The 26,522-nt window shown below is 41.1% G+C and overlaps 1 protein-coding gene across 1 annotated transcript in view; it reads right to left on the reverse strand.

Annotated features, from left to right (window-relative positions):
- RIF1 (replication timing regulatory factor 1) overlaps window positions 1-26,522 on the reverse strand; it is a 270,093-nt gene that overhangs the window by 80,368 nt on the left and 163,203 nt on the right. Inside the window, 2 exon segments of the mRNA XM_030210901.1 lie at window positions 2,818-2,963; window positions 7,647-7,778. Coding sequence (XP_030066761.1) covers window positions 2,818-2,963; window positions 7,647-7,778 — 278 coding nt within the window.

A 26,522-nucleotide genomic window follows, 5' to 3' on the forward strand; every position in this document is an offset into this window, starting at 1 on the left:
GCAGTCAGACAACACATGCATCACTTGACTCTGGATGAAGCCAAGCAATGCCAGATGAATAGCTCATCTCTAGGTGTTTTAGAGACCTGTCAACCTCCTGGGCTCACCAATGCCCTGAGTCATGCTATCCAAACAGTTGGCTCCTCAACCTCCGAGACTGGCACCTGAGTTTACCACAATCCAATCCAGCAGGTCCAACGCCCCCCCCCCCCCTCCTCCTCCCCCCCAAAGAGATGGTTTAGGAATAACCACCATTCTGACTACAAAGCACTGACAGCAGAGGAAGTCAACTTCAAACTGGTAAGACTGCAGGTACTATTGGGACAGCAGAGCTAAATGCATAGGCCACATATTGATTCACCAGCAGAACTTTCAGGGTCGTGGCCAAGGACCCAAACAACTGCAAGTAATCCTCAGCTCTTGGAGGTAGGAGTGCACCAAAAGCCAGGGCCTGAAGTTTGCTCACTCGGTCCTGAAGGGGGCAGACTGAACCTAGACAATTATCAAATCAAATTCTTAGAAACTAGAGGACCTGAAATGGATTCAAGTAACTCCCACAGTAAGGAGACCACCTGAGGTCTCACTGTCTGGGCCTCCTACTTGAATTAGCTCAGATCAACCACTTGAAGTAGGTTTGCACTCAGATCCCCTCCCTATGACGGAACACCGCAGCCACAATCATCTTGGAAAAGGTCTGTGGGGCTATGGCCAGGCCAAACAGAGTGCCTGAACTGTAAATGAAGAGTCTTCATCCTGATACGTAGGAATTGGCAGAAAATTTCTCCCACCTTGGGGATGACAAAATTGAATATTGGCCACACCTGCACTCCTGTGGTGGCATCGACTTTACAGTTTCTAGAGCAAGCACACAACTCAAACATCTCCCTTACTGTATGCTGCTTGGAGATACCATACAAGTTTCTGAAACAGGTTCTTAGAATGGGAGCACACAGCCCAGCTGAACCACCTACAGGGTCCACTCCGGTGAACCAGGTAAAGCCTACCTCAACTCGTTCCCCCACAGAGGTGACCCACTGAATCACATCAGAGCCCCCCCATAGGTCCCCTCTGGTTGAGCTGCTAGGGGAGAAGGAGCTTTCTGCAAGCCCACCAAAGCACAAATGGAAGATTTAACTGGAACAGGGACAGCCCCACTCTCTAGGCCGAACCCTCCAAGAGGACACCCTAGGGCTGCAATCCAGTTGGGTTTTCAGGATTTCCCCAAAGAATACGCATTAGATCAATTTGCAAGCACTAGCTCCATTGTATGCAATTAGATCTCATGCATGTACATTGGAGAATCCCGAAAACCCAACCTGGCAAGAGCCGAGGTTGGACATACTTGTCCTAGGGGATCTTGCTCTATCCTTTTAGAGTTGCTGAGCCTGTCTTACCCTATCCTCCAGGAGTCAGAAGCCTGGTTTCCCTGAGATCTTGGTCAAATCATAGATATAACCAGAAGGACAGTGTGCTAAGGCACACCTTAGAGGTGGTTTTGGCTGACATATTTCTAAGCCACAACCATCTACTAGCTACCATGCCTAAGGCCAGTAAGTGTGAACATATGCAAATGAGGTCATATAAAATTTCTGCAATGAAAGTCACCTCTCACTCCAGAAGCACCAGTTCTAACTATGAGGAAATCATTGAACTAATGCAGAACTTTCCAGGCCACGGACCACCACAGACTGCAGCATGAACCCCCAGTACTGAGGAGGAAAACAGCTATTTAAGAAGCAACTTGATCCTATAGTCATGGACCTCCTTAAGGGGCATACCACATGTCACTGGATTGATTTTGATGACTGCCATCACCAAAACATCTATCTTGGAGCAGTGCTTCTCAACTCACTTCTGGAAACACACCTAGCCAGTCAGGTTTTCAGGATTACAATGAATATGCATCAGATAAATGTGTATATTGCAGAGACCCATTATATGTAAATCCATCTCATGCATATTCATTAGAAAGGTATGCCTCCAATAGAGAGGCCTCCAATAGACAGTTGAGAAGCACTGCCTTAGAGACCTTGAATATATCTCCAGGTCATCCCAAGGGAGGAGGTAAAGCTTATTCATCAATCTCATCCCCTTGATAACCCTGTCCAGGGGCTCCCACTCTACCAGCAACAACTGTGACAAAGCCCTGTAGAGGAAAAAGGCCTTTGGAGGTCCCTTCAAGCCCTCCAAAATAGGGTAACCCACTAAGCAAAAATCGCAAGGGCTACCAACACCTGGTCTATGAAAGAACAATTCTTGCTGACAAAGCAAAAGCACTACTAGGGTGCTGAGTCCTCATCAGGATAGACGTTTCCAGACTCTGTGCTGTAGCTACCAGAGACAAATCTCTTCTGGTAAATTTCATCCAGCCTTCCAAACATCCTAAGTAGTACAGAGAAACCCTGGATGGTCCTGCTACACTTGCCCCCTCCCCCTTAGGGGGCTGTGGACACCTTGTGTGTGAACTAAAGGTCCCTGAGGAACCCCAGGATCTAACCCTTGGGATGGCACTTCACCACAGGACCAAAGGGCCATAGTTCAAGGCTCAGGGGACTTTAGCCTAAATAGAGACAAAAACAAGAGATCCTAATGTATCAGTCCACCTGTACCATCTCCTTGGAGGAAGAGAAATATTGATATGTTCTTGGCTAGACCACTTCTTATATCAGTGATGTCATCAGAATCTTCAAGTCTGTCTCCATCTGCTAGTAAGGGGACACGGCCCTTAGTGGACAGGTCTAGTAGGATGTTAATAAATGGAAAATTTCAAATACTGGCTAGAGTACATTAGACTAAGTATGTACATCAATCACAAACCTTTTTGTCCTAAACACTTCTTTCTGGTGTTCAGTCAGAGGCCGCTGCTTTGTTTCAGGAGGGATAAAAACAAAATCAACAGATTTCTCCTCTTCCAAAAGTCTCGTACTAATTTTGGTTGCTGGAGATGAAAAGTCCAATTTTAACTAAAACATGGGGGGAAAAAAAGATGGTTTGAAATGTGTTATATGCTCTGTTTTAAATGGATATGCTGCTTACAGTGTTGAAGTATTTTTATTGTTTTTCAAATGAAAGTTTAGAATAATTTGAATATATCTATGTGAACACATATGCATAACTAAAAGCCAATATTTATCCATTACAGAAACTTCAAAAGGTTTAATTGTAATGCTGTTAGGTTTACAGAAAATGCCAAAAGCGCCTCATATAGGCATGAGCAATATAAACCACCAACCTGAAGGATAGCCAAGAATTCAGAAATAAGCCTTGAATTAGAACATTTTAGGGGGTAGTTACTAAGGTGCTAAGCATTAACGAACATTTGCCCGTTGACATGTGTTAAATGGCAATACAGTGTGTTATATTACTATAACGTACATTAGCTTCAGTTATCAAAAAATACACAAAGAAGCAAAGCATGCAAAGGCCTGCAAAACACTTGTTTCCAGGAATAAAGCAGCCTGTAGAAAAACGCCAGCTCAAAACTGAGGTTCATTTCCTCCCCAGAGTATTGTTAGAGGCCAATAAGAAGTAATTGCACCCCCACCCTCCCAATGAAAACGAGTCTCCTATCCCACCATTGGACCCTTCCCTTCCCCCCCAAGGCATTAGTTACACAACCCCTGGTGTATAGGGTTAAAGAGCAAAAGTGATGCAATCCTCAATTGCTCCTGCACCCTCTGGGCCTGGTACTTACTATTCACTAGGGGTCAGCCAGCACCACGATGCCTTTTGAACCAGCGCTGAAGGGAGCAAGAATGACTGGGAATCAGAGGGGGAATTCTTTGAGGGAAATGTCTTAGGGACTGTTGCCTGGCTATGGGGAAAGCCACTCTGCAGAGGACTTTATTGCTAGAATCAGGGTTTAAAAATGATTTTTCCACAGAGAAGGAAAATCTTGTTTTGTCTCAAACATTTATGTTAGCTGACAAGATTGAGTTCAAAACTTTATTTTTTTTAACACAGGCCATTGCTATTGGGGCTACTTTTCCCTTGGATTACCAAAGAAATCCAATTAAAAACCAAACCAAAAAAAAAAAAGATGTATACTTTTGAATCACTAAGCCAGGGTGAGATGTATAGGCAATATAATATGCAAAGCACTGGCAAAGATAAACCCTAACAGATAAAAATAAAAACAGGTAAGAACTCAGTCACAACACAAAAAATAAAAAAAAAGTTGTTGCACCATATATAGTACTACTATATTATATTAAAAACACTATAGTCCTACAATTACTATCTCTACGTTCAAAGATGCATTTTGCTACACCTTCTCCACCTACAGAGTGCCCCAGCAACCTTCCCTGAATTACTTGAAGAGTATCCTTTTTGTTTTATACCTCCTTTCTTTTTCTTCACAAAATGGAATTCTCCCCCCTTTCCTCACTCTGTTGAGTATTTATATGCACATACTATCACTTTCTTACTTCTACTTATTATTTTTGCATTGTAAGCCGCCTAGATGGCAATGCCAGTTGGTGGGTTAGTAAATCTTAATAAACTTGAAACTTCCTCATTTTCTTAGGGAAACACTGTAATTATTGATTACAACTGTCAGGAGGGGAGAGAGTTCCATACAAATCAAGGTCGCACCAGGCCATGTTCACCTCCTCCCCTGCCCCTAACCTCTTGGGTGTCTTAATCATTTTGGCTGTGGCTTCCCTCTTCTCAGAGAGTGATTTCAGTGGATCAGCTCATCATTGAAATATGGGTGGACCAATATTCTTTCCCCATGAAAGGTCACCATGATTCCATTATTTTGAAGGTTCTTTGTAACATGACCAATCGAAAGAGAAGGGCTCAAGACTAATAATGCTCACCCAAGACCATATTATTTCAGAAACCTCTATTGTGTGCTTCTTTGATTGAAATGTGCAAAAACACCTCCAAGAAGTCGAGATGTATGGAACTGTCTCCTTCTGATAGCTGTAATCAATCATCAAGTACAGTGTCTCCCTAATAAAATAAGGAAGACAGAGGTTGGAATTTATCCCCTTGAGCTCAAGGATAAGTATGAAAGTGTGAGCTTTTATGGCCACAAAGTCAGTCGAATATATGTCCTGACTTTGTTCTCTGCTGGTCACAGGCACCACAGCTCCTAGACACATTATCTGGTCTACATTTAACTGCCACGGTTCTCCATTTTGAGGAAACCTTGCAAGGGAACTCTGAAATCCTAAAACCATGAATAAGTTTGAGAGTACATTCACCAGAAGTTTAGTCTACACCAGACAAAATCAGCTGAACCAACCCTCCCACTGCCAGATCTGGGGAGTGGACCACGCAACCTTCATTGAGAAAGCAAGTGACTTTGGACCCTGGCCCCCCACACTCTGGAGCCTGTCTAGTGCCTGTACCTTTGAGCATTGAGCTTTTGGACTTCTTAGTAGTTTTAAGGGGGATGATTAATCTGCTAAACCTTAAGTTTTCTTTAATGTTGGATGTTTTATATCCTTCTTTTTGCTTTCTCCTGGCTTTTGTGTTCTCCTCTCCATTGTAGAGGTCTAAGAAATATTTAATTTATTTCTTTTTGATATTATAACACATGAAACTTTTTCTATTCTGTGTTACTTAAAACATTCTTCTGAAAATAAAAATACCTGGTCAACAGGATCAGGTTCGGGTGGTCTGGGTCAGGAAGCAGGACCGGCAGCGACATTGTCATGGCTGAAAGTAGAGGAAGGTCTGGTGGTCCACGCCTGGGCAGGATCAGGGCTGAAGAGGCTCAAAGTTGAGGGTTGGCGCTGGCGCTGAAGTACCGCGGTAAATTGGTCTACCTCCTGACCTCCTCGGCGCATGTGCAGCAAAACCGCACATGCACAACAGAAACCAAAAGCAGCCCAACACAGCCTGCCCCTCACACTCTCAAGTTATGCACTCAATCAGTCAGGACTCCTAAGGCACCGCATCAATGCAGCCCAATGTTGCCCGTTCACTGCTGTACTCCAGCACCCCCGGCAACACTCAACAATGAGCCTCTTCAGCCCTGATTCTGCCCAAGCTCGGACCACCAGACCTTCCTGCTACTGCAGCAATGTCACTGCCAGACCTGCTTGGGCTCGGACCACTGGACCTTCCTGCTACCGCGGCAATTTTCCGCCCTGGCAACGTCACTGTCAGTCCTGCCTCCTGACCCAGACAAGATCCTGTTGACCAGGTATTTTTATTTAAAAATACTGTAATCTACAGGGTTACACTAACACATATCAGCAATGAAAAAAAAATTGTAGAGCAGGCAATTTGAGCACAAATACAGAGCAGTGATGTCACCGGGGGTGGGGGAGGTCTGTCGGATATGCCAGATGGTCAGATTATCGAAGGTCAGATAACAGAGACTGTACTGTACTCACAAAAACCTGGTTTCAGCTCCTAATTAGCAGATCTTTCAGCCTAGACACCTCTGCCTTGCTGGACATCTCCAGAGGCAAAAGCATGCGTGCACACTTACACACACAAAGGAGGAGAATACCTTCTGAGTACTCCTCTCCCCTCTGAAAAGGGCCTTATGTTTTCTCTTAAAAAAAAAAAAAAAAGACAAAACCACCACCAGTACCACACAACCAAAGTGAGCCTAACAGCATCAGCAGGGTATTACAGCTTCTCCTTAATGCCTGTCTGGTCTTGGCTTCACCCTAGTGACCTACCCAGATCTCCATTTCCAGGATTCAATCCTTAAGGGATCTACTTGATAGAAGACTGGGAAATATCCCTCCCCAGAGACTGTAGACAAAGTCCCTAGTCTCAACCTAAGCCCACTGAGAGAAGTAGAGCCACAGCACTCTGCTCCCTCAGCCTTTTCCACTGCAGCACAAAACAAGTTCAGGATAGAGAAAATACTGATTGGATTCTCGTCTACATCAGCCTTAAAGGAACAGATGCAGCTCAAAAAGGTCTTAACTTCTGTCTCCATCTGCTGGCAGGAGGATATAACCCTCTTGTTTAGACTGGTCTGGTGACAATATGAATCAGCTGTTCTGTCTCCATCTAGCATAAACCCAGGTATCTGAAATGGTCTGTTGGGATAACAAATAATTGATACTTTTTATTATGAAACACAAAAAACAAATATAACATACATAGAAACAAGGCAGATGAAGAAACAGTCCTGCAATCTATTCTCTCAATCACACTTATGTAGGTTTTTAATGGAGAAAAAAGACTTCAGAAGCTCAGCCAGCTGACTTTGCCTGGTTGATACCAAATTATCCTAAGCTCAAGGAACCTCCTTGTATTTAAAAGGATATATGGATAAGCTCTTCATTAGTCTTAAAAAAAAAAAAAAAAAAACCTCCCATACAGACTGTATAGAAGCTTGTAGTATACTGTTCTTTGTGCAACACAAAATATTACATGGGTATTTAGCAGAAAATACTTACAATAGAAGCAAACTTCACTTTACTGATATCTTGACAAAAAATATATAATATGCAACCCAAGAAGACAGAAGTGTGCCTGACAAAAATGGACTTTAGGCATCTTTAAGGATTGCAGAATACAGGAAGATTGATCTAAAGTATTCATTTTGCCTAGTAGCATCTTACCTTAGTATATTATATACAAGAGTATTTGAAAGCCATGTTTCTCAGTCTTGAATTCACATTTTATCTGTTTATATCATTAGCAAAATTTTTTGGAATAAGTCTTACTTTAACTTGTGCTCCATGGGTTACAATGTCTTTGTCTCTCAGGTCTTCAACTCGGGCCAGCATAGATTCTCGTTTTCCAGTCAACTTGATCTCAATTCCACTTATTTTTGGATTCAATTGAGAATTTTCCGTCTGTTTAATTAAAATGCTATTTTTAATGTTGAATTCACAATCTTAGGATATTGCTAATATATGCAAAACAAAAGAAAAATCCACAATACTCCTAAAACAGGATCTTTTGTACAAAACAATCACAAAAAAAATTTATTTTGCATCCTTTGCCTATAAGCTGGAAAAAATATGCTGTGATGTAGAAGTCCCCCCTCCCAATTTACCCTATAACATATGCCACACTGAACTGTTTCTGATCTTTAAGCAAAATGTAATATTAGACAAAGGGAAACTGAGCAAACATAAGTTTTTAAAATTACCACCTCATTTTAGGAAAAAGTCATTCAGCACCCATGTGAAAAAAGTAACTGCCCCCTTAATTGACCAAATTTAACCGATACTTAGATTCAATGGATTGAACACAACCAAACATGACTGCAGCCAGCCTTGTTTAATCCAAATCCAATGTGCTCTTAAAAAAACTTGATGTATAATTTTGGAAGGGTATCTTCTCTTTCAATCATTACGACAGCAATTGAGAATGATGTAAAAACTGATGCTCAGTAGAACAAACCCTATGAACCTATAAGGTATCGTCCGGTAATGCCTTCTGTAACAATTTTGGATGACAGCTTTTAAGTATTTATTTATTTATTATATTTGTATCCCGCACTTTCCCACTAAAAGCAGGCTCGATGCGGCAAGTACAGCATGTGTTCTGTCTACTGCTCTGGCATGGGATCCTCATCCAGGAGATCATGGAAGACAAAGCCGTAGTGGAGAGATTAAGTGAATTCTTTGCTTTGTCTTCAACAAGGAAGATTTGGGTGGAATACTGGTGCCAGAAATGGTATTCGAAGCTGACGAGTCGGAGAAACTTAATGAATTCTCTATAAACCTGCAGGATGTATGGGGCAGTTCTACAGACTGAAGAGTAGCAAATCTCATGGACCGGATGGTATTCATCCCAGAGTACTGATAGAACTGAAAAATGAGCTTGCGGAGCTATTGTTAGTAATATGTAATTTATCCTTAAAATCGAGCGTGGTACCGGAAGATTGGAGGGTGGCCAATGTAACGCTGATTTTTTAAAAAGTTTCCAGAGGAGATCCGGGAAATTATAGACCGGTGAGTCTGACGTCGGTACCAGGCAAAATGGTACAGACTATTATTAAGAACAAAATTACAGAGCATATTCAAAAGCATGGATTAATGAGACAAAGTCAACATGGATTTAGTGAAGGGAAATCTTGCCTCACCAATCTACTACATTTCTTTGAAGGGGTGAACAAGCATGTGGATAAAGGTGAGCTGGTTAATATTGTGTATCTGGATTTTCAGAAGGTGTTTGGCAAAGTACCTCATGAAAGACTCCAGAGGAAATTAGAGAGTCATGGGATATGAGGTAGTGTTCTATTGTGGATTAAAAACTGGTTAAAAGATAGAAGACAGAGTAAGGTTAAATGGTCAGTATTCTCAATGGAGAAGGGTAGTTAGTGGGGTTCCCCATGGGTCTGTGCTGGGACCACTGCTTTTTAACATATTTATAAATGACCTAGAGATGGGAGTAACTAGTGAGGTAATTAAATTTGCAGATGACACAAAGTTATTCAAAGTCGTTACATCGCGGGAAGATTGTGAAAAATTACCTTACGAGACTGGGAGATTAAATGTCATCTGCCATTTAGACGTCCAATGTGAGCAACTGCAAAGTGATGCATGTAGGAAAGAGGAACCCGAATTATAGCTACGTCATGCAAGGTTCCACATTGGGAGTCACGGACCAAGAAAGGGATGTAGGTGTCCTCGTTGATGATACGTTGAAACCTTCTGCTCAGTGTGCTGCTGCGGCTAAGAAAGCAAATAGAATGTTAGGTATTATTAGGAAAGGAATGGAAAACAAAAATGAGGATGTTATAATGCCTTTGTATCGCTCCATGGTGCCACCGCACCTCGAATATTGTGTTCAATTCTGGTCGCCGCATCTCAAAAAAGATATAGTGGAATTAGAAAAGGTGCAGAGAAGGGCGACGAAAATGATAAAGGGGATGGGACAACTTCCCTATGAGGAAAGGCTAAAGCGGCTAGGGCTCTTCAGCTTGGAGAAAAGGCGGCTGAGGGAGATATGATAGAGGTCTATAAAATAATGAGTGGAGTTGAACGGGTAGATGTGAAGCGTCTGTTTACACTTTCCAAAACTACTAGGACTAGGGGGCATGCGATGAAGCTACAATGTAGTAAATTTAAAACAAATCGGAGAAAACATTTCTTCACTCAACGTGTAATTGGGCTCTGGAATTCGTTGCCAGAGAATGTGGTAGGGGCGGTTAGCTTAGCAGAGTTTTTCAAAGGTTTGGACGGCTTCCTAAAGGAAAAATCCATAGACCATTATTAAATGGACTTGGGGAAAAGCCACTATTTCTGGGATAAGCATTATAAAATGTTTTGTACTTTTTGGGGATCTTGCCAGGCATTTGTGACCTGGATTGGCCACTGTTGGAAACAGGATGCTGGGCTTGATTCACCTTTGGTCTTTCTCGGTATGGCAATACTTATGTACTTATGTAGTTGCCACAAGGCTTCTGTAACATATTCTGTAATGATTCTATATGACCACTGATACGCTCTTAATCAACCAGACTACAAACGATGGATCAACTGCTAAAGATGAACAATTCCTTATGCTCTTGATGTGATGAATTAACACACACATTCATATAGCGTGGAGGCAGTGCATGCAAATTTATCTCATGCATATTCATTGTGGATACCCAGAAAATGTGGCTGGATGTGTCCTGAGGACTGGGTTGAGAACCCCTGCTGTAGATCTTGAGGCATTATACAGAAATAAGGAAGGGGGGATGGGATTTAATATACTACCTTTCTGTGGTTACAGTCAAAGTGCTTTACATATTATACACAGGTACTTAAATTTTGTACCTGGCGCAGTGGAGGGTTAAATGACTTGCCCTGAGCTTTATCTTCCAACTGTTCCACATCCTCTAAGAACTAACGTTATAAATGTAGAAATGATAGAACCACTTTTGCAATTTGTTGACCATTTTTCTGAGACATTGTTTGCTGTTTCTAGATCAATGATTTTCAACCTTTTTCATCTCGTGGCACACTGATAAGGTACAAAAATGATCAAGGCACACCATCATTTTTTTAAGGGTCGTGGCACACTGATAAGGTGCAAAGATGATCAAAGCACACCATCAGTTTTTTAAGGATATATTTATCATTTAACAAATGAGTATTAAGATTATGTTTAAAAGTTCAATAATTAAAATTGTAATCATTGTGTTATCTTTATAGCCACAAACATGCATTCAAAAACAATTTTAAAGCAAATACCTCCACCCACATTAAAAAAAATAAATAAATCAGTGGGAAATTCATCCAACATCTATACAATGCAGAAATACCATTCTGCCAAGAGCACCAAGAACATTTCAAGCATCAAAACAGAATTTACTGAAATATTCCAACTCTCAAACAGCATTTTGCATAAACAGGAATAGGCATGCAGAGTGCTCTAGGACAGTCAGTAAAACTATCATTTCAGTATAGCACAGGGGTTCTCCACACAGTCCTTGGGACATACACAGTCTGGTTTTTAGAATACCAACAATGAATGCATGAGAGAGATTTACATATGATGGAGTCTATGCAAATTCACTATCCTGTAATGACCTTTAAATCTACCATTGAACAAAGATATTCTACCTCCAGAATTATTTTTGAGTTGGAAAAATTGCTTTTGAGCACTAATGCATAGCTTTAATGAAGTAGAAATTGTTCAGGGAGTGTGCTTCAGTGCTCTTCTGTTTATACATTAGTGCTATATGTTATTATGATAAGTCTGCATAATTGCCATAAAACAGAATGTGTGCACACTGGCATGTGCTTCACCTTTTTTCTGTAGGTTGGTGGCAGCGGGCAGCGATTCAGACAGCCTGCTCACACCAACCCGAGTCCTCTCTGACACTTCCTGCCTATGCAGAAGTGGGAAGTTACGTCAGAGAACAGACTCAGGGGCTGGCACTAGCAAGCTGTCTAAATCGCTGCCCACTGATGCGGACTGCTACAGAACACATTTAACGGGTAACTAGCTGAGAATGGGACCACAGAACACCAATAGAAAAATGCTGTTCTAGATCCTATTTGAAAGGCATCACTAAATTTTTTTTAAATGTTTTCTCTTTCAGGTACAATGATCTTAGTCATTTTAAATCAGAGCTCCCAATGTATCCATAATGAATATGCCTGAAAATTTTGCATAGAGTGGAGGCAGTGCATGCAAACTTATCTCATGCATATTCATTGTGGATACCCAGAAAACCTGGCTGGCTGTGTCCTGAGGACTGGGTTGAGAACCCCCTTGCTGTAGATCTTGAGTAATTAATAAGGAAAGGGGGGATGGTATTTAATATACCACCTTTCTGTGGTTACAATCAAAGTGGTTTACATATTATACACAGGTACTTAATTTTGTACCTGGTGCAGTAGAGGGTTAAATGACTTGCCCTGAGCCACAAGGGGCTACAGCAGGAACTGAACCTAGCTCCCCTGGTTCTCAGGCCATTGCACTAACCATTAAGCTACTTCATCCTTCCCCAAGATGCTACCTAACAGGATATATTGGACATTCAATTGAATCATTCATGTTCTCAAACTCCTACATTGCTTCTGTATCAGTTATCCCAATTGGTACTTAGAATTACTGCCTTTTTCAAGATCAATTTTATTTACAGGTAAATGGGGTAGCTATGAGGACTGCAATTTATGTATGCCACAATTTGAGGAATGTTTATATGTTCCAAGTGGTTCTGTTATTACTTGGAAGAGATTCACTGTTGATGTCTTTTTAATATGGGATTAATCTCATCAGGCTTTTGAGGATTTTATTTTGAGGTCATTGAACTCTTTAGACATTAATTTGCATTTTTCAGCTAAGGTTGATATACCCTTTGTAGACGCTTTGATTATCAAAAAGGACTCAATACTGTCTACTACTTTAATATTGGAAAGCAGTAGACAGGGGCACTGCTTAGTTTTATTTATTTGTTTGTTACATTTGTACCCCACATTTTACTACCTATTTGCAGGCTCAATGTGGCTTACATAGTACCGTGAGGCGTTAGCCACCTCCGGTGGTGAAACAAATACAAAGTGAGTGGAGGAGTAGCCTAGTGGTTAGTGCAGTGGACTTTGATCCTGGGGAACTGAGTTCGATTCCCACTGCAGCTCCTTGTGACTCTGGGCAAGTCACTTAACCCTCCATTGCCCCGGTACAAAATAAGTACCTGAATATATGTAAATCGCTTTGAATGTAGTTGCAAAAAACCTCAGAAAGGCGGTATATCAAGTCCCATTTCCCTTAAAAAAATAATAAAATAAAAATCATAGAGAAGGGAGTTATATAGTGTTCATTATAAGTTTTGGTTTCCTTGTGTTGCTGGGTTCAGGCATTTAAGTTATCATCCAAAAATTATCCAAGATCAATATGGAAGACATTTCCAATAGGACAATACTTATGAGTTCATAGGGTTTGTTTTACCAAGGATCAGTTTTTATATCATGCTCAATTACTTTTACAATGATTGAAAAAGATTGAGAATATCCTTCCAAAATTTTATGTCAAGTTTTTTTAAAGAGCATGTTTTGCACAAAGATCTCTGGTTACAGGAGCAATCATGAGACAATATGGATAAATTTGTGTGTGTTCTTGGTTACTGATATTTGGCTTTTTCTATAGCTAGGCGTTTGCACTAATACAGCCATGTCTTGTTAATTCATTCATGTTTTAGGTCTGGACCTTACACTGCTGTGATCTATATTGCTCGATATGGATAAAATCTCACAAAAATCACCAAGACCACTGGGCATGCAGAAACTGTGCTAACTGTGCTTTAATGATAGTGTATGAAAGTTGGATGAATCCATTGACCAACAAGATATTTTATGCAGTCCACTACTGTTTGTACTACATCATATGAAGTCTATGTGATTTAATATCCATGCCATAGAATTTATATATAGGATGTAGTCATCTAAATATATCTACAATTTCAACACCAATGGTCTTGTATTGTGAACACAGTCATTCTTTAAGACTTAGCCTGGGTCTTCGTAGATCTGATTTTCCTACACCCAGTTCAAGGGGTGAGCATGATTTATTACTGGCTAGAAGACAACAATTTTGGATTTTTGAGATAGCTTTACAAGCCACTAAAGGAGTAAAGAAATAGAATGGAACAGTATTTAAGTACCTAAGTATTGCCACACTGGAACAGATCGAAAGTCCATCAAGCCCAGCATCCCATTTGCAACAGTGGCCAATCCAGGTTACAAGCACCTGGCAAGATCCCAAAACAGTACATTTTATGCTACTTATCCTAGAATTAAGCAGTGGATTTTCCCCAAGTCCACCTTAATAATGGCTTATGAACTTTTCTTTTAGGAAGCTATCCAAACCTTTTTTAAACCCCACTATGTTAACTGCTTTTACTACATTCTCTGGCAATGAATTCCAGTGTTTAATTACATGCTGAGTGAAGAAATATTTTCTCTGATTCGCTTTAAATTTACTACTTTGTAACTTCATTGCGTGCCCCTTAGTCCTAGTATTTTTGGATTATTATGGATCTATTGAGCAAAATACTATTTTGCAAATATATGGGAGGGTTGATGGGTTTTCATTTTATTTTTCTATAAGTTTTTTTAAATAGCTGCTTTATTGATCAATATCAAACAGTATTTTGCAGTAACTACAGTCAATGTAATATTTGATAGTACTAGTAATCTAACCACACATTTGTGCCAGCATTATTATTTCTGCATGACATCACTGCTTTGGCTGTTTGAGAATGTTCAGTACTAAACGTTTCTTGCTATTAATGACATCATCCATATGGGAGAATAGATTTAAAAAGCCTCCTTTGAAAGAAAGCTGATAGCCTTCTTTGACTGGGTGACCAGAGAATTAGATCGTGTACACGCGCTAGATGTAATGTAGAAGATTTCAGCAAAATTTTTCAAACGGTTCCTCACAGGAGGCTCTTGAATAGACTTGACAGGCTGAAGTTAGGACCCAAAGAGGGTGGTGGTTAATGGAGCTCACTTGGAGGAAGGAGAGTAGTGGAGTGCCTCAATGATCCACTGTCAAAGGGTTAGAAGGTAAGGTTTGCCTTTTTGTGGATGATACTATGATTTGTAACAGAGTGGACCTCCCGGAAAGTGGAAAATCAGAAAAAGGGTATGCAAAAGTTAGAAGAATGGTCTAATGTTTGGCAATTAAAAGTCTGTGCAAAGAAGTGCAGAGTGATGTACTTAGGGAGTAGGAATACAAGGGAACTATATGTTCTAAGAGGTGAAAGGCTGATATATGCAGACAGGGACCTTGGGGTGATAGTATCAGAGGATCTGAAGGAAACAAATAGTGTGACAAGACAGTGGTCATAGCCAGAAGGATGCTAGGGTACAGAGAGAGGTGTAACCAGATGAAGAAAGGAGGTGTTGATGCCCCTGTACAAGTCATTGGCAAGGCCTCACTTGGAGTACTGTGTTCTGTTTTGGAGGCTATATCTTGCTAAGTATGTAAAAAGACTCGAAGTGGTCCAGAAGCAGGCAAGAAAAAATGGTATGTGGCTTGTGCAGATGTATGAGAAGAAGTGGAAGATCTGGAACTGTATACCTTAGAGAGGAGGGACGGGGGTGATATGATAAAGACATTTAAATACTTGAAAGATATTCACAGAGAAACAAATATTTTCCGGTAAATGGTAAAACTAGAGGGCATGAATTAAGGTTACAGGGTAGTAGACTTGGAGTAATGTCAGGAAATTCTTTTTCATAGAGGGTGGTCGATGCCTGGAATGCCCTCCTGAGGGAGGTGGAGGAAAAAAAAAAAAAAAAACAGTGACAGAATTCAAAAAGGCGTTGGATAAACACAGAGGATCTCTAATTAGAAAATTAATGGTGTAAAAAACAAAAGTTAAATGGCTGCACGTGTGTTTGCATGTCGAGTGTGCCACTCTAGCTGTGAAGAACTAAAGCCGGTGCTGGGCAAGCTTTTACGGTCTGGGTCCCATACATGACAATCCAGTTTAGGACTGGCTGGAGAGGGTTTCGACAGAAACTTCCATAATTTGGAACATGAGATCAATGCTGGACAGACTTTTACAGTCCCCCAAATGAGAAGACTGATTTGGATAGGCTGGAGTGGGCTTCGATGGTAACTTCAGTAGTTGGAATCTAAGAACAGGGTCGGGCGGACTTCTACAGTCTATGTCCCAGAAATGCCAACGAGAGACAATGATCAAGTATTTTATATCACATTCATTGTTGGTTTAAATCATGACTTGATAATGAGTGTGACTGTTGGACAGACTGGAAAAACCTTACAGGTCTTTATCTGCTGCCATTTACTATGTTACTATGCTGCTGACAGAAATGGGGACGTTACTTTTTAAAAGTACTTAAGTAAAAAGTAAAAGTACTGGCTTCAAAAGTAGTGAAGTAAAAAGTCTTATAAAAAAACTTCAAATAAAAAAGTAAAGATCTTAAAACTACTTTTTATTACATAGTAAAAAGTACTCTTAACAAGGTGGACCACAGAATCTAGTAATGTTTACAAGCAGTACTGTATGGTGAATATGGACATATCAACTTGTAACCTGTTTAGATTGGAGGGTACAATAGAACAGAAACTTGGTAAATGAAATTACAAGTTGAATAACTTTTTAACAAGCTGGTCAAAAATCTATCATTTCTCCCCTCCCTTGCCCCACGAAGTGCAATGTCTGTTGAGGTTATTGAACAAGTCGGACAAACTATTTTAGTCTTTCTTATTTGAGTTTTTATCAAATGCTGAGTTAAGGCCCAACAGTAGCTGGTGTTCAACATGGTTATCAGTCATTTTACCTCTTTTTGGACTAAACCATCCAGCAACACTAAACAAACGTTCACAAGCAGCACTGGCTGGTAAAGCAGTGTTTAGTTCAGAAAAGATGTCTTTGAGAACAGGATAGCCAACAAGTTCTGACACAGAATTTACCCTGTTCATGTAGGCAGACAGAATAGATTCGCCACTTGTGGTGTTGGTATCTGCTGTGTTGAAAGTGAAGAAATCATCACTCATGTCCACCTGTGTCGGTGCCGATGTAACATGTGCAGTAGTTTTAACTGTGACTGAACTCTTAGATTGGGTTTTTTTCAACAGCAAATCCATTCCTAGTGATTTCTGCCTAGGATCCTTGATCCATACAGTCTTGAACTTTGGATGTAATATTGCTGCTGCTATAAGTTCCTCATCCATTAACTGCTCTTCAAAGCGCTTCTGTATGCCACTTAATAACCCTCTTATTAATGGCTGACAAGTCTGAAGTGTGTTTTTCTCAAATGCTTTTAGTTTCTCTTTCAACAATACCAGAGTGGGCACAAGGTAGGCCATGAATGCTTTAGTTTCACATCGAAGAATGTCTAAAGCTTGCATCAAGGGTTTCATTACAGAAACATATTCTGCAATAAAAATAATTTCTGAACAGCGAAACTCGACAACATCTAACTGTTTGCAGACTGAATTCATGACATCCATGCCTTTTTCAGTAATTAGACGATTAAGCCACTCTATTGAGTTGTAGGTGGAGTTCCATCGAGTCTGGTTAGGAGTAACAAATTGTAGGCCAAATGCTTGTTCAATAACCTCAGCAGACAACACACTTTGTGACTGTTTTTTCCATAACGCTTGGCATTTGGCAAAAGTCGAGCAATACAGCTTTTTGTAAGCCAAATCAGATTCTGCTTCTGTAGCATCACATGTAGCAACCAGATTTAAGGAGTAACAAGCACAACGCTGATGTGGTGGCAAATTAAAATTGCCAGCTGCTGATAAGATATCATGCAAGTCATGAAATTCCATCTCATCTACAGAATCGTCATTTGAAGAAATTTCATCAGCATGTTGTTGATATTTGGAAAATTGTTGAAAAGCTTTGCGGAAATTGGACCAATTGTCAATAGTAGTTTTGATAATTTTATCCTGGAGATGGAATTCAGAATGGATGGATTCTAATGCAGCTGCAACAACATCATATGTGTGGGATCCTTTTAAGCGACGACATGCCAAGGCCGCAGATTTTCTTTGCATCGTCATCTGATCTATCCAGTGGACTGTAACCCCGAGGAAGGATCTATGATGAATAGACCAACAATCCGCTGTAGTAGCAACAAACTGTTGATTTTCCAGTTCTTGAATCAAGTTCATCTTCATTTCTTGAAAACGATCTTCAATTCGCTGTACAGCAGTTTTTCTACTCATAACTGTCCGATTTGGAAGAATACCCATAATCAAATCTCGAAATGCTGGTGATTCTGTAGTACTGAACGGCTGCATATCACGAATAATGAAATCAAGGATTAGATTGTCAAGAGCAGCTTGTGTTATAGCTTGAGTGCCTGAAATTGAAAACGACTGACTTTGTAGTGTACGTTGCACTTTATTTACCTGAGACTCTTCACATTTATTTTTTCTCTTGCGTGATGCAATCAGTTTCTCATACTGTTTCATCTGATTTGGGTGAATTCGTTCGACATGCTTCCTCAGATTAGATGGCGAATTCATAAACGCCGACACTTCTTTTGGTTTTGGTGCACACAATAAGCAAAGAAACTTATATTTGTTAACGTTAAAGCTTACACATTTAAACATCGTATCTAAATGAGGCCATGGAGAAACAGATGGCACATCAGACTTTGCATCGATAACGTGCGATGTTGCCTGCATCAGGAGTCCATAAAGTCTCTAAAATTAAAAGACAAAACATTTACAAAAGTAAAATTAATCTACATTGAAAAATATAGGAAACATTTCTGATATTCTCCTCCTTAGAAGGTTTCTGGCAGGGTCTTGTATATCCCCCTCGCTGCATCCAGGTGCCCTCTCTGGCTTACTACAATCCATACGGAGGCATTTTAATATTAATAGACAAACTTGAGCCTACCTGAGCAAACCAATATAATATCTGTGACTTCTTGCGTCTCAATCTTTAGTACAATTTCAGGCAATAATATACAATCTGGGTATACCAACTATTACAGCATCAGGAAAATTTTGAATGTTATAAAACTGTTTAAATACTGCCACAGAAGCAAACAGATGAGCCTTTGGGAAATTTAAAAACTAAGGTTTTTTTGTTTTATCATGGTCTCAAGCTTCAGACTGCAAAAATAGTTCCTGTTCATTTATTGTAGTATCAAGATGACAAAGCTCCAAACAAGAGGCTTCATGTACCAAAAGGATGATTCCATTTTGTGACTATAGGAAAAAGACATGTTTACTCAAAATTAGAACACAACTTTGAAACCTGTGTTGAAAAGTTTATTTATTGAGGTCACGAATCACATTGTTTGACTAGGCAGACAGAAAAGACCTCAGTGACTCCTATTAGGAACATATGGAAGAACCTTACAGGAACACCTTCATCACTGGTCAAAGCTATGTTTTAGTATTGTTACTTTGAATTGATTCCTGGGGGGGGGGGGGGGGGGGGGGGGGTCCATTTTTTGATTCTGTATTTCCCAAAATTCATTTTCATTAAAAAAAAAAAGAAGAAGAGGAGTCAGTCACTAGAGTTGCAATATTTTCAGCCTTGTTCTCTTTCATTTTTATTTCTCTCACTCATGTTCAGAAAAGTGATCATATACAGGAGGCAATATTTATCAGCATCTCACTTCCCTGTTTATTCTTACGCCATTCATGCTAACTGCTGGGACCTGCTCCTCTAGCCACCTGAAGGTAGCCCAGCATGATTTTACTATGCAGGCAGGGTAAGAGTGTTGTTTGCAATCACTTTTTAAAAAATGACTTACTCTTGATTAGAACTATCAAAAGACTGCACAGAAAATTCAAAATTCAGAGTGACTTGCACCATTAACCTCTCCTCTCCCAGCCCTACATTTTTTTCACATGGTTATGGTCTGAAAACATGCAAAATATGAAAAAGAAAGGTCACCCCTCTGGTCACAACCTTCAACCGTGCATCACAAGGAGACTTGGTCTTAAATGTTAATGCTGGCAAAGCTAGCCCCACGACTCACCCTGACTGGTCTCCCCACTCACAATGCCAACAACTTTTCCTCTCACCTGTAAGAATTATTTTCAAATTATTTCAAATTAAAAAAAAATACAAGTATGCTCGGCCAAGCCTACCTGCTGCACCGATCACCTACTGCGGGGTCGAAGCTCCGCAGCACCCCCACGACACGGTTCTTATACCAGACCTCCCAAGCCAACTTCAGCAAGTTCAAGCAGCAGGACAACTTGCACCACGTGTGGCAGCAGCTCCTGCCGAGGTGATGTCAGGCACTGGCTTGCATTTGATTAGGCCTGAACTTTCAGTCCCAGCTCAGCTATTTTCTGGAACTGGAAGTTCGGGTCCAATCAGCTGCGAGCCACGTCCAAGAGGTAGAAGCAGAGGTAAGGAAAAATACTTGGATAGGGAAATATTCAAAACACATATGTAGGCAACATCACCAAGATGAAGCTGAGCCTGCGGTCGCAGGGCATCAAGATGAGTTCCAAGGGTTCCAAGAAGCACAACCATGCCTACCTGCTGCATTGATTACCTACTGTGATGCCAAGGCTCCACAGCACAGCCCCGTTCCTGTACTAGACCTCCTGGGCTGCCTTCAGCGAGTTCAAGTGCCTCCCATGGCGGAATGACTTGCACCATGTGCGAAGGCAGCTCCTGGTGAGGTGATGTCAAGATGCTACCTTGTATCCGATTGGGCCTGAACTTCTGGTCCCAGCTCAGCTGTTTTTGGGACCAGAAGTTTGGGCCCAATCATCTGCAAGCTACTTTTGAGAGGGAGAAGCAGAGGTAAGGAAAGATACTTTCTAAAACTTGTACTTCATTACTAAAGTACAAAAATATAGCTTACTTGTAACGAGTTACAAGAAAAAGTATGGCAAAAAAAAAAAAAAAAAGTACTGCCAAGAAACGGGACACAATGGAAAGTTGTTATTTAAGTGAGCTGTGCAACTGGATTATGCAGTCTCCTTAACATAAATGGATGAAATGGCTTTAAAATACACAAACAAAAAAAAAAAAACAACCTTCCCCCAATTCCCAAGGAAGTATTCACAAAACTTGTTGAGCCAGGTTTCAAGAACTACGTAGTGTTAGTTTTTGTTAAAGTTGACTTTCTAAGTTAAATATGGATACACTGGAGCACACTAAGGGGTCCTTTTACTAAGGTGTGCTGATAAATGGGCTATGATAGCATAGGCACGTGTTTTGGGTGCACACAGATCCATTTTTCAGCGCACCTGTAAGAAAGGCCTTTTTAAAATTTTTGCTGAAAATGGACGTGCGGCAAAATAAAAATTGGTGTGCGTTCATTTGGGTCTGAGACCTTACCACCACCTAATGACTTAGCAGTAAGGTCTTGCGTGGTAACCGTGTGGTAATCATCTACGCGCACAGAATGACAATTACCACCTGGTTTCCGGCGTGCATAGCGGATGTGCGTAAAAAACAAAATTACCGCCGGGGTCAAGCGGTAACTCCAAATTGATGCACGTTAGGCGCACGTAGGCAACTAAGTAGATTAGTAAAAGGGCCCCTAAGGGAGCACAAAGCCCCTTTTATGTGCAAGTGAATGCTTAGCCTATAAAGGCAGTTTGTAATTTATCTGCTTTATGGCTGAATTTGTGCTACGAGACTCTCCTTTTTATATTCATATTTTTTTCCAGCTTATAGCAAAGGACACAGGATATATGTGTTTGGTGACTGACTACTATATGCAAAACATTTAGCTTATAACTAGGTTTTCTCTTCTTAGCTGTTTTATAAGTTGAAGTATCTAATTTCCCTGATAATTAGGAGTTCTTTGTGTTTAAAAACCCTGTTTAACTCTATCACACGTGCCACTGCTGGGTATCTTTTCTGGTGGAACTGCACACATTTGTGCAGTAGAACTGTGTAGAAGAGGCACAAAAACAGACTGACAGATCCAAGGCAGGCAAGAGAAGAGGTGAAGGAATGCAGGATAAGTGCATTTATCTAATCAACACCTATTAAAAATTTTTTTGCACAGGTGTTTGTTAGTGTTAATCTGCTAAAACCTAAAATTATAAACTTTGCTTATATGCCAACTTCTTTACATTCATATTTAACACTGCACTAGAAAAATTCCACTCATTCATTCATTTTGCTATATAACAACCAAATCACTGGGATACAGGTTAGGATAGACATGTCCAAGGTGTACCATACACTTCAAGGTATTATTCATATTAAAAATATTTAGATAACTAAAATACAAGAATGAACATACAATAGCTAAGAACTTCAACAGTTGCTTTATCATCTTGGACACATCCCCACAATATGAATAGTCAAACTTATCAGAACGTTCAAGCTGTTAAATTTCAGCATAATTTAAATCAGGCTTCCAGTACATGGTTAAAAGACTTGCAGAAAGATAACCATTTAGTGTGCTGGAAGAAATGGGTCACTAGGATTCACAACTATGCCAAACAATGACAGACTAAAATACTAAATAGCTAATATTGATAAAATAAATGATGGTATATCTAACCAAGAATATATGTTTGTAACTAAGTACTGTTCTGACTATACCTAGACATTTTTTTCTTTGTCTTAAACATTTCAATACCATAAATTAAGGCTGATAAGTAACATCTTAATTGCTAAAACTCATCTGAACAATGATGAAGTTTATTCTTTCCTGTTAATTTCATTTCCTTTAGCCCTGCTAGACCAGTGGGTAATATCCCCCGATCAGCAGTTGGAGAAAGAGAAAACAGTTTCCAGCAGGTACAGCCTGGAACCTATAATAATTCAAATAATAAAAAAAAGAACACCCCATATGGCCCTCCGAAACATCTGTCTAACACATACTCAAAAACATTAACCAAACCAAAGTGGTAGAAAAGTTCTGAAACAGATCGTATCAGCAAGCACCCTGAGGGTCAATTGGTACTATCCATTCCTAGCCTTTCAGGGGGGATGGTGATCTGGTTTTGCAGGACTCAAGGAAAAGAAATTAAAAGGTAAGAATAAATCACACCTTCCTTATCATCCAGTTAGACCAGTCCACACCAACAGGATATACCCAAGTTCAGAACAGACACCAAAACAGCAGATCGCAACGATTAGAGAGCAAAATGTTTGAGTTTATTCACCATATAAAACAAATGTATAAATAATTAAAAGCCCAACACAGCCATGTTTCACCCTTTCAAAATTGCATATTCCAGTTTACATAAAAACAGATATAAATCATAACTATAAGTAAATATTCAGCCACAGAACATGCATCTTGTAAAAAAGATCACATATCCCAGAGGTGTAGTGTCAGAATACCATGCAAACCTCTGGGGTATGTGATCCTTTTTACAAACTCATTTATGCATGTTTTTATGAATGGCTATTTATTGTTAAGATGCATATCCTGTGTCTGAAGTCTGTTATTTATTTATAGTTATGATTTATATCTGTTTTTATGTAAATTTGAATATGTAATTTTGATTGGTCTTATGATTTATACTAACACTTTCACATATTTATTGACAGTATTTTAACAGCCCCTGACAGGGTAAATGTGTTGGGCTTGTAATTTATATATTTACTAGTAAAAAAGCCCCGTTTCTGATGCAAATGAAACGGGGGCTAGCAAGGTTTTCTTCTGTGTGCATGTGGGAGTGTGTGTGTCCCTGCCCTCTCTCCCCTCCCCCCTCTGAGTCCTTCACTGTTACAGAGAGAGCAATTTGATTTCCTGCTTTGCTGTCCCCTCCCCCCTCTGAGTCCTTCACTGTTACAGAGAGAGCGATTTGATTTCGTGCTTTGCTGTGTTTTTTCCTTCACTGTTTGTGATACAGAGAGAGCGAGGGCGGGGCAGACACTCATGGGGAAACCGGATATCTCTCCCCCTTCACACTTCCGGCTGGAAGCTTCATAGAACGTTGGTGGTGCCTTTTATATATAGAGATTGTTTTACGTGGTGAATAAACCAGAACATTTTGCTCTTTAATCTCTGTGATCTGCTGTTTTTGGAATCCATTCTGAATCCTGTGGATTGCCTGTGTTTCTTGGGACCTTTATACCCAAGTTCATACATCCAGGCAAGCAGAAGACAAAAAGCTCCTCGGACAACTGCCCTGCCAAAGGCACTGTTGCTTCTAGCCCACAAATGCAATTTATAATGCTTCACAAAGGAACAACAAGACTATGCCATGTCGCACCTTGACAAATGTCTTCCAGTGAAACAGCCCAGGACTCTGCCAGGTGGCAGGCTGTGTCCAGTGACAAATCAGCATGACTTTTGTTCACCAAAATATAAGCAGTCTCTGTCCATCTTGATTCATCATGCACTGAAGCTTTAGAAGCCACTTCTCCCTTACATGGTCCCTGATCTCCTAAACTCCACCAGTCACCACCAGATACTTCAGCAAAATTCTGCAGACATCCAACTTGTGCAGCTTTTGATTTCCATGCCCCCAGACGCGCATGGAAAATGCAGGCAGCAAAACCCTTTGGATCAAGTGAAAGGGAAAGCACCACTCTAGGAAAGAAGGCAGGTGCAGTATGCAAGGGCATAGCACCCATAGAAAAGGACAAACAGGAATCTCTGAATGAAAGGGTCTGTAGCTCCGAAATCCAGCAAGCTGAGCAAATGGAAACCAAAAAGGCCATCTTCAAGGACAGATCTCGTAGGTAAGCCATCCACAGAGGCTCTAAGGGAGCTTCTGCTGGAGCCCTCAGAACCAAAGGAAGGTCCCAATGGAGGAGAACCATCTGATTTTTTTTTTTTGGGGGGGGGGAGGGGAAGGCAGACAAAAATACGTAAGCCCCTTCATAAAAAAAAAAAGCACCACATTGGGTAGGGCTTCCAAGGACCTACCCCTCAAGGGACTCTGATAGCAGAAGAGAGCAGCAACCTGAACCTTAATTCAGGACCAGGCCCTGATCAAAGCAGACTTAAAGGAAAGGACTGCAGAAATATCAGCACTCCACGGGGAGAGACACCTTTGACCACACCTTAACTCAACAGGTATTCCATAACCACACATAAGCTAAGGATGTGGAGGCCTTCATAGCCCTCAAAAAGGTAGCTATGACAGGTGCAGGATTACCCTCTTTACGCCTCAGACATCACCTATCAAGAGCCAAGCCAGAAGGGATATGGATTTTCCACGACGACATGATCCTTCCCATCAGGAAAGGAAGAGGGTCCGCCAATAGAAGTTGGATCACATTTGCATACTACGAATGTCACAGCCAAATCTGGTACAACAAGAATGACCTGGGAGAGCTGCTGCACAATCTTGTGCACCATTCAGCCCTCGAACAGTTAGGGGAAACATATAAAGCAGTATCCAAGCAGGCCAAATCTAAGCCAGCACATCAATCTCCACCAAAACACTGCAATGTTCTGTGGTTGAAAAAGCAAGTCCAGAGGAGACATCAGATCACATTCCAGTCTTTCCAAGCAATTCATAATGTAGCTGAAGCACTGAGTTGCTAGGGCCCATTGCTCAGGGTCCAGTTCACAATGCATCACCAAGAGCATGGCAAGATGGGTCTCTGCCCAGCTGCACAGCTACTGAATCTTCAGCGCCACTGCTTGATTCCTGATACTACCTTGCTTGTGGACATCACAGGTGACTGCCATCATGTTGTTCTCTCAAATAAGGGGAAGAAAGGCCTGGAACACCAGGTGAATTACCTTAGCCTCCAGGCGGTTGATGAATCAGGTGGCCTCAACTGACCAGATGTCCTGCAATGCCCAACTAGTGCACTGCCCTCCCTCCCTCTCCAGATCTCTGAACTGACATCTGCGTTGAGTGTCCACTCCAGGGTGCCAAGGGGACTCCTTTAAGGAGACAAAACGAGTGACCCCACCAGCTCATATCTTGATAGAGAGAACTGTAGAGAGATGCACTTCAAAATCCTGAGACTTGGGACTCCATCGGGTCAGCAACATCCTCTGCAAGGGAGCATGTGAGCCAGCACTGGACTATGTCCAGGGTGGTCGCCATCAATCCCAGCAGCTGAAGATAATCACATGCTCTGGGAGCAGGTTGGGTACAAAACTCCCTCATTCATGACTATAGATTGGTAACCCTCTCCGGAGTTAAACAGAAAATTTGAGGTTAGTAAGGAAGTACAGCCCCCAGCCCGTATCAGTTTGCTGTAGCTCTTCACATAGCTGAACACCCAACCCAGACTCTCCAAGAGACGAACTCTTGACATAGCTGCCCAAAAGCTCTCCTTTGAATCTGCCTGAAACAATCAATCATCCATATAAAGATGCACTCATGCCCCCTCCTTGTGGAGGAAGGCAGCAACTATCATGACCTTAGAAACATGTCCAAGATGCTGTGGCAAGCCCCAATGTAAGGGGGCCCAGTTCTGAAAGTGTCTGCCAACATGCAGAACCACAGGAACTGCCCGAGGTCTGGGACAAATCAGAATATGAGAATAGGCCTCCACCATGTCCAAGGAGGAGAGGAACTATCACTAATAAAAATTCTTCACGGTAACCCAGGGAACGCGTAAGGCTACACTGACCCCCCTTGAGGTTCAGGATGGGGACCAAAGGAACCCCCTTTTCTTGGGGACCACAAAGTAAATGGAGAAGCGCTCCCTTCCCCACCGCCCCAGGAGAATGAGGGGCTGCCACAAGATCCACAGTGCTGCAGGCATGCTGCCAGTCCTCCTCCCGCAAACTCAA

This window comes from Microcaecilia unicolor, chromosome 7 (genome assembly GCF_901765095.1).
Source record: "Microcaecilia unicolor chromosome 7, aMicUni1.1, whole genome shotgun sequence".
NCBI lineage: Eukaryota > Metazoa > Chordata > Amphibia > Gymnophiona > Siphonopidae > Microcaecilia > Microcaecilia unicolor.